This window comes from Micropterus dolomieu, linkage group LG21 (assembly GCF_021292245.1).
Source record: "Micropterus dolomieu isolate WLL.071019.BEF.003 ecotype Adirondacks linkage group LG21, ASM2129224v1, whole genome shotgun sequence".
Classification (NCBI taxonomy): domain Eukaryota; kingdom Metazoa; phylum Chordata; class Actinopteri; order Centrarchiformes; family Centrarchidae; genus Micropterus; species Micropterus dolomieu.
Window position 1 is genome coordinate 14,742,423 of NC_060170.1, and position 15,285 is coordinate 14,757,707.

At 38.2% G+C, this 15,285-nt stretch overlaps 1 protein-coding gene across 2 annotated transcripts in view; it reads right to left on the minus strand.

Moving 5' to 3' along the window:
* Positions 1-13,640: 13,640 nt before the first annotated feature.
* tmem8b (transmembrane protein 8B) overlaps positions 13,641-15,285 on the minus strand; it is a 29,319-nt gene continuing 27,674 nt past the window's right edge. For both annotated transcript variants that reach the window (XM_046035279.1, XM_046035281.1), the window contains one exon: positions 13,641-14,733. In XM_046035279.1, the coding sequence (XP_045891235.1) occupies positions 14,398-14,733 (336 nt within the window). In that variant the 3' untranslated portion in view covers positions 13,641-14,397. The remainder of the gene's footprint in view (positions 14,734-15,285) is intronic.

A 15,285-nucleotide genomic window follows, 5' to 3' on the forward strand; every position in this document is an offset into this window, starting at 1 on the left:
TAGATGACCCATTATACATAAGTCATATACAGTTACACATCACATGTGTATTTACATTATAGCTTACAATAATAACTTTAAAGTGTTATTCCTATCAATATCACATCATTTTATGTGTGTGTGTTCATATGTCTTTTGTGGTAGCTTATGGTAGATGGATTCAATATATCAATATAGTGTTTACTTGATTTACTTTTTCATTATCGATTAATCTGTCAGTTATCTTTTTGAGCAATTGATTAATCAATCAATTTATCTAAGTATAGTGAAATATGAGTAACTGCACTGTATGTCTGGTAGTAAATAAGTGAAAAATGCCCAACACCCGTTCTTTGTGTCTTCAAATGTCTTGTTATTTTCCAACCGACAGTTTAAAAACGGTATCAATTAGTCGATTATCACTTCTATAGACATGAAATGAAGAAAATAAGAAGAAAATAACAAAATAGACAGGACACATAAAAGGAAAGAAAAACATGGAATTATAATAAAACACATAACAGGATAAAAAACACTTGGTGAGGCAAACTCAACAAAGTTAACATCTTGCTGTAAGTAAGTGAAGTGCTGTGTGACAGTAATAAATGTTTTTATTAAATGTGGGTACAAAATACTTGTCTGTCTGAGTAGCACTTCCAGTGATAGCATATACCTGATGAGAGCAGAGTGATCAGTCTGTCGCCCTGTTGGTTTTGCATCTGTGACTGTCTCCACATCATGGCACTTAAATGACACCCACAGATGGCAACTGTGTTCCAGAGCTGTTTTTACGATCTTCTCTATGAGCCTCCCCCTTCATCAGTTCAACAGTTTTCTTACTAAACTATGAATGGAAATCTTGATTCTCCCACCAGGCGTTTTTGTAAATAATAGTTGTTGCTGAGCCTTTTTGCCAAAGGCTGTAGAGTGAAGACAATTGGGGTCCTTGGTTATTTGAACTCCTAATAATGTGAAAAAACTTTCTTTACACCGGCACCATTGACACTAATAGGAGTGTGCGTTCTGCTGTTTGCCTTTAAGTCAGGAATGATTTCCTTCATCTTGGTGGCATTTAAATTAACTTTATTTTCACTTCACCACTCTGTGAGTCACGCAAACTCATCTCTGTGAAAAAGAACTCATCATTATTCTGAATTCCCTCTATCAGTTTTACCGCTCGCAAATTTAATGATGTGGTCCCTATCATATTTTGCACTGCAGTCATGAGTGAAATGTGAATATAGAACTGAACTAAGGATACACCTCTGGGGTGCACCTGCGTTCATTACCACTGTAGATGAAGCAAAATTATTATTATTATATTATTCTCACTGCTTGTTCTCTCACAGTAAAAATGAAATCCAGGCTAACAAAATGTTTGCTGTGCTATACTGGTTGGCTTTCAGTGTAATGTATGCACTAGACGATGAGAGTGGTTACGTAGAAGAATCTGTGTTGTCTTCTATATAACCTCACTTTGTGATTGAGAAGATGGAAGATGCTCTGAAGAAGGCAGTTTTTGTAAATCAGAGTAACACACTGAACAGTTACCTACCCAGCTCATCTATACAGGATATTTTTGGTCAAAGCGCTCCACACCGGAAAACACATTTTTTAAACCGATCTTGTTGAAGCACACTTTTCAACCCACAAGTTAAATATATTTACCAACATATCATTTCTGTCTATCGTGGTGGTGATGATGGTTGAAATAGATGCAGAACTGTCTAAAGTTTGGATCAGACATCCGCTTGACAACAAGACAAAGATAAGACAAGAGTCTTCATGTTTAATGATGCTTATAGAATTACATACTGTTTGCTTTTATAACATCTCCACCCTATGACTCCAATACCTTGTCTTTCCATCTTATGCATCTGGCACAGTGCGGAGTACTGCTGCTATGAAAAAGTCTACGTTTAACGTTTAATGTCTCCATATTGTACATTTTAATTAAAACTGTCTCTTTAGCAGTTGTTTAGGTCGGTTGTGTAGGAAATATCTGTGGTTCACAAGCCAAAATACATAGGGGCCCACTGGCTTACATGTTCTTCAAAAGAGAGGAGATTGCATTATTCACACAAGCAAAATAATGGGGTTGTAACAAAAAAGACTGTGTTTGGCTGGCTGACTATCAAACCTATAAAAGCTTCACCTGCAGCTTATCAACAGTGTCATGTAAAAGGTTGCATCGTCCTGATAATGAGCATGTTTTGTCTTCATTTATATCTGTGCCACCCACTTCACTTCTTTTTTTTCTGGCTACCTTCCAACAACCATTTCCACCTGCTCATCGTCACCAGATGTCACACTCTCAGCAAATGTCTCTGCCACAGAACATCCTGAACATCACTGAAAGCCAATTCCAAGTGAACAAGGACATCAAAACCTGCATGGGTTGATAATGTGGAATGGACACAATTTTATATATATCGCTATTTTAATGCCAAAAAGCTTCATATTTGCAGCTTAAGCAAATGTTGCCACTTGCTCAGCATTGGCACGTCTCCACTTTGTTCAACTTGCAACTGTGTGAGTATCAGCTCCATGATTTCCAGGATAGCAGCATATCCGTAAATGTCAAAAACTAAGAGGAAATTTGCTTTACAAAACACTGCGCATTTCATTGTAACAACAACACACCATGTTCTGTATAGAAGAACCCACAGACACAGCAACAACAAGCTGTTCAGAGCTCACCAGACAACCCTGTGATTGACCCAACTTGCTTGGCTCCCTGTCCCTCACCTCCCGAAGCAATACTCTGAGCCCCTAATTGGAAAGACTGTGGGCTTATGAGCCAATCAGGGTGCCTACCTCTCCACAGGAGGGGAACTGCATGCTGGCTGTGGAGCTTGTTAAGGCATAGTTACTTGTAGCATCATTGGAGCAGCAGCACACAAACACACACACACACACACACACACACAGACAAACATTAGACATACAGTACAGTTACTCCCCATCTGTCTCTACACAAGTACAACGCACCAAGTAGAAAATGTATGTGGTACATTTGAGGAAAGTACATAACATCATAGTCAAACATTATGTAGGTAATCATATTACCTTCCAAACATTCCAAATTAATGGCATTTAGCCAAGTCAAACCGACATATTTTACATATTGTGCCATCCGATTCAAATTAAATCCCAGTGAGACATCCTTGTTGTTTTTCATCACCATCAGTTCATGTTGGTAATGGATATGGATTGTGATACACTTTAAACTAGTTATGTAAATGGACTGTACTTATAATGCCATTCTAGTTTTCCAATCACTCAAAGCACTTCACATTCACCTATATATTCACACACAGTGGCTAACATCTAACTAACCATGCTAACTAACATTCACACGCACACCGCACACACATCAGGAGCAATTTGGAGGAGCCGGGGATCAGGCTGCCGACGTTCTGATTAGTGGACGACCTGCTTTTCCTCCTCAGCCACAGCCACCCTGATATACAAACAAACCAACAGACAAACATTTAATAAAAAATCTGAAGGCATGAAGTGTGAGTGTAACCTCAGTGGCCATGAGCTTGACATGTATGACAGACACCATGTGAAAAGATCACAACACAGGTCATACCAGACCTCGCTGTCCAAAAGACAGCAGTGAATGATGAGAGCCAGAAGAAATATCAACTTTAATCTTAAGAGGTGCTTTTTATATTTATATAACTCCTGTAACAGGAATATAGTTTCTTGTATAGAAGAAATGACAGGTAGGCGGGGAAATGAAATGCCTCAAAAGATGGATAAGTCATCATAAATGACATGATCACAGTGTTACAAAAAAGATGGCACACCTGTACTCGAAGGAGTTAATTATATCGCAAACTTCACAAACTTTGTGAGATAGACAGTCATCGCTAATGAATGACAACCTCAGCAAGTACAAAGTTTGTTAACAAAGTTTGTTAAAAGTAATTTCATTTTTTAATCATATAATTTAAAGTGATTTTCATAATTTCATAACACTCAGCAGCTGGCACAAGCCTACATGCGGAGTGCTGATAGGTTTGACTATTTAGCATAATGCATAAGCCCCTGGAGGCAACAGGGAGGCCAGATGTGTCTCATGATATGAAATAACTACCACAGACCAGGGGGAAATGCTTTTGGCTCTCCCGCAATTATAAAGAGAGGGAACTTTGGGGAAAGCGACAGTCTAACAGCAACATGTGTTTAAAAAGAAGTGGAGTAAATTATATCGTATTGTAACACAGGTGAGAGCTGTTTTGTTCATTTAGGCATGGAAGTTAATTCTTGGAAACATGTGTAACTAAGTAATCTAAGGTGCACTTAGTAGTTTGGAGCTTTAAAACACATCTCATGGTCTTTGTCAATAAATTAAGAAACTTTAAACTGCACTCAGCAGCATTTTCTCTGACTATATAGAATATATTTTAGATTTTACATCTTTAAAAAAACTGAGACAAAATGAGAGTTATCAGGAGATTTCAAGTACATCTGCAAATATTTTGGCCATTTTCACTTGCTTGAAAATGTAGTCAACTATTTGGAGATGCCGCCCTTATTCTAAATCCGTAACAGGCAACTCTCCCATGTCTTTGCATGGGTAAATATTTTCCCCTACTCAAAATGGAAGATTTGGTAAATCTAAATGGGAACATTTTGATATTTCCAACTTATTTTATTCACCACACCAAGAGCAGCTGCTGGGTCAAGAAAATTATGGGAAGAAAAGTAAACTGGTACTATACACGTTCACTGGCATGTTGCCTGTGTTTGCTAAGTACATTTACCAATTTTTACCGTTTTGGAATCTTTTGTTACTGTACTTTACCTGAGCATTTCCATCTCTTACTATTTTATACTTCTACTCCTCTACATTAAGTTACATTTCATATGCATTGTATCCAAAACAAACAGATTGATCAGTGTTCAAATTATGATGCGATGTTGCAAATTGGACTAACAAACATTATAAAAAGTATTTACTATTTGTTTACACAGTTATGCATCAGTAGTTATGATCCACTAATGCAATATGATTTAACACTCTAACAGGGTAGAGTATTATGAGTAGTTTTATTACTCCAAGTACATTTCACTGCTAATACACCTCTATGTCCACTTTAGTAAAATTGTGAATACAGTTAAATATTTAACTGGTAATGTACTTGAGGTATTGCTACTTTTACTCAGATAACAGATTTCTTTGGACGCAGAAAGAAGTGTGTGAAAAAGTCTGACATAAGTTGATATGGCAAACTTTTTACCAAACATGTGACTGGCCACCTGACAAATGTAAGTCTGATATTCACCTCCTTCTGTTTTTGGTCTCTACCAACTCCTGAGGAAAATATCTGGCTTTTTAGCTGCTAAATACTCGACTATGTTCATCAGCTAGTCGCTAGAATTTTAGCTCTTTTAAGCTGCCTGTAGCAGGTGTGAATAATGTAGAGAGCAGTGAGAGTTTATCAAAACGGCTAAGCAATGTGCGGAAACTCGCTACAAAGCTCCATAAATCTGGGAGGAGCTGCAGATTCAGGTGATAATTCTCTGTAGACTCATCACTACGACTATGAGTAACCCATTTCCACAAGTATGATTTGATACATTGTAATTATAAAGATATCGATTATAGCCGCTTTAAGTAAAGTATATTTTTCATTTCTGCAAATCATCCACGCTTGAGACAGTTTCACAAGACATGACATTTTATGAAAACCTAATTCCTGTTAAAAAAATACTGATTTTGTTGTTAACATGCAAGAAACTGGCAAATTTTCAAACACACTGAAACATCTCGCATCTCTACACTTGCAGTGTTGACACTGAGGCGGGATAATTAAAGCCCCAGTGCCTCTGATCAGCAGCAGTCAAATATGAGACTAAACTACAAGGACAAGGGCCCATAATTTTGAAGTCGCAACATTATTGCATCTTAAACTGCGAGCATCATTAGCACTCGACAAACCCCCTAGGCTTTTCACTGTTTCAAAAGCCAGTCATCATTTAATCCTGTATGACATATGTCTGTGTGGGGCTACACTTGTATATACCCACGACAGACCTTATTAAATCTCCAAGCTCCAACATTCAGCCGATCCCTCTCTAGACAGCATCTGAAATGTAGCATGACCTTTCAGGTCCCATCAGACTGCCAGGCTGTCTGCGTGATGTGTTTGGGTCCAGTATGGGCTGACAGAAATCTGGAGGAGGAGCAGAGCTCAGCCAAATTAGAGATGTGAAGCTACTTATTCCGATCTGCCTTTGACAGTTTTCTCCCCCTTCTATACCTCTTTATTTAGGACTCACTTTAAAACCCTCGTTACCTTAAATTTCATGTGACATTGAATGATCAGTATGTAAAAGATTCAGACTAGTCAGAACCAAACTGTCCCATAAAGAACTCATGATACCTCTTCATATATGATGATCTATGAGTTGCCAGCAACATCTTGAAACGACACTTTTTATCTCAGGGTAACAGGAACAACGTGCTCATGGGCTACAGAAGTCGGATAATCGGCATTTAACATGCACATATGTCAAGATAGAGTACATAACCAGACTCCTGCTTCCTTTTTATGTGTGAATGTGATGCATGAGCCCAAAGACTCTTATTTGCGTTCGATTTATGTAATTTCAATTTTTAGTACTTAAGGCTGCTCACAGGCTAATTCCAAATCCTGTGTACCAACCTAATCATGGATTATGTAGGGGGAAAAAAACCTAGGAAATACAAGTCTTAAAAAGCATTTGTGCTCTGTAGTTTTCATAAACCTCCCTTGTCACATAGTATAGTTTCCTGTGTAACTCTGCTGTAATGATGTTTGAAATAATTGTAACCTGGTATCATATGTGGAGTTGGTCTACTTCCAGTTCTAATAGACAAAATCCACAGGCCTTCTGAATGATATCAGCACCAAAGATGTCATTTGGGGAACAATTCCAGCTGAAGAAGTGTAGTGTAGAAAAATGTTGTTCCCTCTGTTTGTTTTCTTGTACTGGTGCAATTTCAACAAAGGTAGCTGGTGTATATGTTTTGGTGGCGCTTAATGTTTTTGTCTTTTTTTGATGATCAAGATTTAAATTTGTTTTGTGTGATCTACATAACCTGTTTTTAATTGATTTTCATTTGCACACAGTCCACAAACAATACTAAGAGTGAACAGCCATGCAGGAATAAGACGCCAAAACAAACATGCAACAAGGAGTTCATGCGCTACAGAGCTTAAGTAGAAATGCAGCTGGAGGCGACAGAACATAAGAGCACAAGCTGCAGTTCATAAAATAACAAGAGTCAATATTAAGAACACAGTCAAAGACATTAGTCCGTTATAATACAAAGCTTAAGAGGCAGAATAAACATTAAAATGCAGCAGTATCGAAATTAAATTACATGCAAGATGACTCAAGAAAGCGGCGGTGGAAGTTCAGTGCTGGCATGTTTGACTGCTAAGGAGCCAATGTTTTAATGATGCGCGGAATACATTATAACTATTAATTTCTCTGATTGACGTTGGGATGTTGTTCCATTCTTTTGAAGCTTTAATAGAAAAGGCTGACTGACTAAACACAGTTTTCCTGAATGGAATGACACAGTCCCCTCTGGATGTTCCTCAAGTGAGGCGACTGGAGTTGGACCTTAAACTCAGAAACTCACTAAGAGGTGGAGGGGCCAGGCCATGAAGGATTTTATATGCTAGACAGATATTTGTGAACTTAATAAAATTTTCCCAACTTAATAAATTATATTTTGACAGAATATTGCAGTGATGAAAATGACGTGGTTTCTTATCCAAAACTTTAAGTGTTTGCTTGTATAGGGACTGTATTGGTTTTAAAGTGGTGTGGTTGGCCTGAGACCAGATGGTGAGGCAGTAAGTCATATGCGAAAACATCAGTGAATGCATAAACATTTTGGCTGCTCGGGTGGACACTGAGTTCCTTATAAATCGAAAATTAAATTTTACTTTCTTGACAGTTTTGGTGATATGAGAATTAAAATAAAATTTGGAGTCTATGAGAATACCAAGATACTGAAATTCTGTAACTATTTGAAGTTTTTCACCAGATATTACAATGTCCCGATTTGCTGTGGAGTTGGTAGTTTTAGTAAAAAACATACCAACTGTCTTGGAGACATTTAACTGAAGGCTACACTGGTTTAGCCATTCACTGATCTTTACCATAGCGTTTGTAAGTTTAGTTGCCACTGCTGTTTTTGATGGCCCATGTATGTATAGAACTGTATCGTCTGCATATATTTGAATATTTACTTCTGGGCACACACATGGTAGGTCGTTAATATATATGCAGAACAGAAGAGGGCCCAGAATTGACCCTTGGGGCACTCCAGTGGACAAGTGAAGAGGTTCAGACTGATAGCTGCCAATACGTACGGTTTGTGATCGTTGATAAAGATAAGATGCTACCCACTTAAGAGCACTATCTGAGAAATTGAGATGAGAAAGTTTGGAGAGTAAAATTTTATGATTAACAGTGTCGAAAGCTTTCCTGATATCTAAAAAGATAGCTCCAACAACGCTGTTCCTGTCAAGCAATGATTTAATGTTTTCAACGAAAAAGCAGTTTGCTGGCTCGGTAGAGTGGTTTGGCCTAAATCCAAATTGTAGTGGGTGGAAGGAAACGACGGTGTTGTTCAAGTGATCTCTAATTTGTTGAGATACCCACTTTTCCAGAACCTTTGACATTACTGGCAAAATACTAATGCGCCGGTAATTGGAAATGACTTGTCTGTCTCCAGATTTAAATATTGGGGAAACAATGGCTGAATTCCATACATTTAGAAATTCCCCCTCGAAGATAGACTATTTAGAAGATAGAAGATTTATAATTTTTGTGATGGGGATAACTAATGATGAACCTAATTCTTTCAGCATTATAGTATCCATTCCAAACACATCTTTAGCTTTTGGTGTGTTAAGTGACTTGATTAAGGCTTCTATATTTCTTTCAGAGGCACTGGAAAACACAAGGCTGGGCTCTGACGACAAAACAGAACAAATACTTGTGTCTATCTGTGAAAACCAGTGCAATAGATGCAACAGAGTCAACAAAATAGTTGTTAAATGCCGTAGCAACAATAGCTGGATCAGAGATACGTTTTCCATCTAATAAAAGTATTGAAGCGCTTGAGGAGGAGTCAGGGAATCTCCAAAGTCAGACCATGAATGTCTGTACAAATCCATCCAATAGTTGTTGAGATATTTCATTTTGAACCAAAGTGGTGGACTGGACGGCCAACAGACCACCATTGCCATCCCTAGAGCCATGCTTCTATTGTGGCTAAAAGATGAGTAAATTAAAAAAGGCAACAAGCAAGTAACTTGCATGTAAATAACAAAATAAAATGGAATACAGCGGCAGCAAAGACTACTGAGAGACAACAGAAACAAAAGGATTTGGCCGGGGGATTTCTATATGTGATATCGATTTGCTGCACACTGTGAGCAAGTGTGTGATCAGACCTGCAGGCTGTACAGTGTGAATTTGCTGCCATTAGTGATAACTAGACAGGAGAGTGTCTAGTCAAACAATGTTCTGTTGAAAAGTATGTGCAATTCCTGTGCTTTGATGTTACACACCCCTAAAATCAAAATCACTACAAGTGTGCATCAACCCATTGACAAAATTATATTTGATGTTCGAAAATCAGTAGACTTCTTCCACCTCCCGTTGTCTGCTATGTTCATTGCCGGGCTTGTTTCCCAGTACAGTATTTAACCTGCAGCCCAGACATCAGAAGCTGAGATAAAACTCAAGAGTCTTTCTATTCAGTCTCTGTGCTGTTTGCTGTTGCAGTTGAAGAACAGCTTCTCTCTCCTCCTCTAGCTGATAGAGCTACAGCAGCTGTAACAACTTCATTGCTGGTTTTGCTCTCTTTCCTAACTTCTAATCTCCCTCATGGACATTCACTAATCTCTCATTTATATTTAAATCACAACTTTATGCATAATGTCTGGTTCATGAGGCAAATGAGGCTTGTTACAGTTTCAAGCTCAATTTCATTGAGTGATAGCATGATGAAGATGAAGGAAAGGCCAATGTTTTGCTCCCTGATGGTTTTGTTGGAACACATTTGGAGAGGTTTTGACCTCCCCACCAAAACTTTAATGAAAAATAGATAGAAAAATGAATAAAAACAACTATCTTTGTTTATTTTCCTGTAATCTATATGAAAAAGGCTCATCCAAGATGTAATTGATTGTTTATTAGCTTAACCTAAACTAACCTAGAATCAATACAGACCAGTGTTTGCATCCTAGAATGCATCTGGTCCTATGAAATGGCCTCATATTTTGTGGTTGCTATGTAATTGTGCAGCACAAACATTTGACCTTTGACTCTCACCAGATGGATTCTGAAACCATTACAGATTGACCAACATGTATAATGATGGGCAACAGGAATTGTATGTTTCTACAATGGTATCAACCATTCTGAATGAAAAGAGGCTGAAAGATGGCTCAGCATTAGTTCTCCATCAGTCACGCCTTTCAGCATTTCCACCAAAAACCACATTATGCATCTTTGTGTGTTGACCTTGTATACAAGTAGTGCACTTCTGTTATAGTTCCAGATCTTTGGGATGCTTATAATGTGCAGTTTTGTTGACATTGAGGTGGAAATTAAATTTTTCCTCTAATTACAGGTGCATCTATTGTTCCTCTTTTTAACTGTGTTTGCAGTCTTAAATAACTTTTCACACTGAAAGCTGTAAGGTGATACTCAATATTATATTTATATGAATATGCTGCATACTGTAGCTGTTACACACCTATTTGACGTTTTATGAATGTGGTAAGAATCACAGTTCTTGCAAAGTGCTTTGATTTTGTGATTGTGAGTGCCTGATTTGGATCTCTGCAGACTAATTATCATTATCATGAATTAACTAAACAGAAATAGAAAATATTTAGATACAAAGTATTCTCAAAGTTTTCTTGGTCATAGTTAGGGAAGAATTCATATCTTTCTGTTTAGGTTACAACTGTTGCTATTGGCATGGCTCTGGGGATAGCAATGTTTTTAACAATTTTGTAGACATTCGTGATCCCCAAAGGATGAATCCCACTGACTTTGGGGACCCTCTGACTTTTCCTCTGGCACCAACAGCAGGTTGACATTTGTGGTATTTACTGAAACATCTCAAAAACTATTCCATGGATTGTCATAAAGTTTGGTACACACATCTACATCCCCCAGGATGGATCATCACAAAAATATTAAATTGTCCAGTACTTGACTCAGGATCAAATACCTGCAGAACTAATGACATTCCCTTCAGCCTCATCTGTAGTGTACATTGCATTAAGTGCATAGCAACCTACCATCAACATTTTGGCATTGTTGTGATCATGATAGCACTGAGATGTTAGCACTTAGCTAAGACTATCACTGTGCTTAAAATCTTGGATCCTCACAGCTGCTAGTATGGCCGTTGACTTGTTTGAGCAACAATTAGGAGGACAAGCAACACATGGATGCCCGAGCGTACAGTAGCCAAATAAAATGAAAAATAGCAAAAGTAGTATTTTGGCACCATGCGGCTCATCATATTTCGGCCCAGTACAGTAGCTCTGTGTTCAGACTGCAGGATTTAACCAAGGAAAAACAGCCATGCAAATAATCCAAGCTCAAATTGTTCTAGTGCTGTAGGTGGTGTGTCAGAGTAATAATCCTGTTATATGTTAGCCAGGAATCCATGAATACAAAGAAGGTACTTGCTTTGATTTCATGTGGGGTAGAAGTACAGGAATATCCACTGTTTGAAATTTCAATATCTAAGACCTTGTCATTTTGGTCTAATTTGTCTCATTAAGTACAGTCACAGGCCTTTTACTCCTGCCAAGGGGAGCACTCTGCATTTGGAATATCGAGTCTCTCTTATTGCGTGAATTTCCATTACTTGGCTTTTCATTGAAATAGCAGAGGAGTGTCTATGGCATGCTCTGAACTACATACAGCTTCACAGAGTTTTATGTTGATTTAACCAGTGTTTCATTTTGCATTTCAATGGCGCTTTATTTCTCCTTTCAATATCACCCGAATCTTAAATTATCAGTTTGAACTGAAAAAGTGGAAAAGAGCCAATTTATATTTCTTTTTGCTGAGATGAAGAGAGAAACAAAAACAATATATAGGTTGGGTGGGTTGTTCCTTGTTCAAATTAATGTTAAATATAATGAAATAATATAAAGGATATGAGCATGATTCAACAAAAAGTATATAAAAGCATGAAGCAATTCCACTGTGCATTAGTCATATTGCCACTTTACTATAGACAGCTTTTTTCTTTTGCTTTTTTCCCTCATGGTCAGAGAAAATAAAAGTTAATGCAGGGACTTTAAATGCCCTCCAGTGACTCACTCCATCACATTTTCAAAGCTCAACAGAAACACTCCAAGTAAAAAATGGATGCATAATTAGCTGCAGCAGTTACAGTTCTGACAAAAATGAGGAAGTGGTTTTCTCCTCTATCTTGCCCTGTAAATAAATACTTTGCTTGCATTTGATTAGGCCATTGGAGTGAGGGTGTAGGTGTTTGTGTTTATTTTGTAGCACTAGAAACTATCCTTTCTCTGGTTTATACGATTCACAGCTATTATAACTATTCTAATTTTTAGTTTATGCTTATACTAAAAATATTCTTAAAGAAATAATTTCACATGTTGGAAAATACACGCTTTGTTGGCAAAAAACACTTTCATATGTGTTTGCTACAACTGGGAGATGGTTAGCTTAGCTCAGCACAAAGGCTGACAACACAAGGGAAACAGCTAGCCTGTCTCCACCAGCACCAAAAGCCTCTAATTAACACATTAGGGGTGGTGATGGCGCAGTGGATAAGATGCCTGCCTTTGGGGTGAGAGACCCATCCACCATTGTGTCCCTGAGCAAGACATTTAACCCCTCGTTGCTCCAGAGGCGTGCGACCTCTGACATGTATAACAATTGTAAGTCGCTTTGGATAAAAGCGTCAGCTAAATATATATTTTTGTTTCTTAAATCTTTTCCTGTATCACCACCGCAAGCTTGGCTTTTTGGTTTTTATTAAAACCACTCAACAACTATTAGATTGCTGTAAAATTTGGTACACGCATTCATGGTCGAGTACTTTGGTTTATGACCAAATGCCTGCCAAATGAGTGAGATTCTCATCAGCCCCCGCTGTAATTTTAGTTTAGTGGTAATCATCAAATGTTAGCATGTTAACATGACTGTAGACTCTTAATGTTGTTTATTAGTGTGATCTTAATTGGGGTACAGTATGTACAGTTGCAAAAAAAACCAAATTATTTTATTGTTCTTTTCTCTAATAATTTTTGATAAGAAAGACAGAACACGCACATGAAGAATACTGAGCAGCTGCTGATGGATCACGCCTAATAAGTCATAAAGCAAAGGGTCATAAACTCTTTCCTTATATAAGAGAGAGAGGCTTCATGTCGACAGTATGCTCTGAAGCAGCCTTCATCCTGTAGGAGAATTATTTATCTCTTGCTCTATTCCTGGGAGGATGCTGTTGACAGCATCTCATCTCACTGTCTGAGTACTACTGGCTTCCATTAGGGTAGGAATATGATGTCTTTATGGGAGGTTCACCAGCTGCACTAGATTTGAAAGCTGCAAAAGCAAAAGTAATACCGAGGCAAAGAAAGAAAACATTTATTGTTTATGAATGTGGTGTCACACAGGTCCTGTCAGAAAAGAACAGGGAGGTGAGGTCTTGGTGTGAGGTCTCTGAAATAATCCTGCCTCCCCTCCCCTCTTTCAACAGGCAGCTTTGGAATTGTTCCCATCAAGAACAATCAGCACATTCGTGTAAAAGCGATACATTGCAATTGCAAAAGACAATCTAACATTCCACATGACAACTAGATTTTACATTTGTGATGCCCACTGTAGTTTATATTATTATAAAAATTTACAGAATAACATTTTTGTGTCTCAGTGCAAAAGATATATTCCAAAGGAATTTCAGAAAAGCCGTGCCCTTGATAAATGTCCCCCCATGTCTCCCCCGGATCTGTAACCCAACAGTAAAATAATTGGCCTGTTTACAAGACCACCAATAAATAACCAACAGAAGCAGTTTTACAGTCACCGTCAGATAGCAGCAGTGTTTCAGCTTTGACTATAAATACATATTCACAAACAACAGTGTGTCACTGTACACCCACAATTCATCAGAACAACTTTAACTATAGATAATAATAATTACAGTTGTATTGATAATAATAACCATGACAATAATAACCAAAAAAAGAATCCAATGTGTCACATCTGCATTAAAGTATTTACATTGCTTTTTCAAGTTCTGTGGCTTAATTTCCCGTATGTGAATTTCCCAAGTAAAAGAAGGCAATGAAGTGTCTTTAAGGTAAAAGGTTGGGAGCAGGGAGTTTATCAGCTGGTACAGATGCTGTTGATGGAGATGATGGCCGGGTCCACCAGGCCCAGCTCCTCGTGCTCGTTAACGCACAGCTGATAGCCGCAGCCCCGCCTACGCTTCAGCGGGGTCACCTTGGCGTCAGGCTTGGCTCGAGGCGGCAGGAGGAAGCCCACACTCCCTGCGATTAGCATGTGCCAGATGCTGTGGATGTAGAAGTAGTTTTCCTCTGTCTCCACGAAGGCGTAGAGAGCCACGGCAGACGTGGCGATCATGGTGCCTGGGAAGAGGAAGAACACCCAGCGCTTCCAAGTGGGCGGGTAGCAACGCCGCCGACGGATGGTGCGCACCGTCTGACAGGCCAACAGACACAGAACAGTGTTTTCAACATCACCATTTAGACCTATTTTATATTAACTTTAAAACAACAAACTGTAGTTTAAATGTTATAGCTTAGTTGGTAATGTTTACTTTTACAGGTCCCTTAGTTTTTCCAACACAGTCTTTAAATGGAATCTAACTATTGTTTCTTTTGCACATAGCTAAGATAACACGTTCAATTTTGATGAATACATACATTTACACACATTTATTAGAGCTAGGAAACAAGTTACAAAACAGTGGAGTGGAGTTGGGTGAAGATTATAAGAAGAAAGTGTATAATGCTAATAACTTGAAATACTGAGATGCATTTTCTAACCCAGATAAATAGCCTACTTAATAATTCATTCTCATATTTGTTGAATTGCCTGTAATTTACAACCACACAGAACCAGAAAACATTTATTTTTGTATTAATGTTTCAACCTGACTGGGCTGCACGGTCAACATAATTGTATATACTGTGATTTTCTGTTATGAATTTATTCTGTGAACGACATTTATTGGATGTCTGCCCGTCCTGG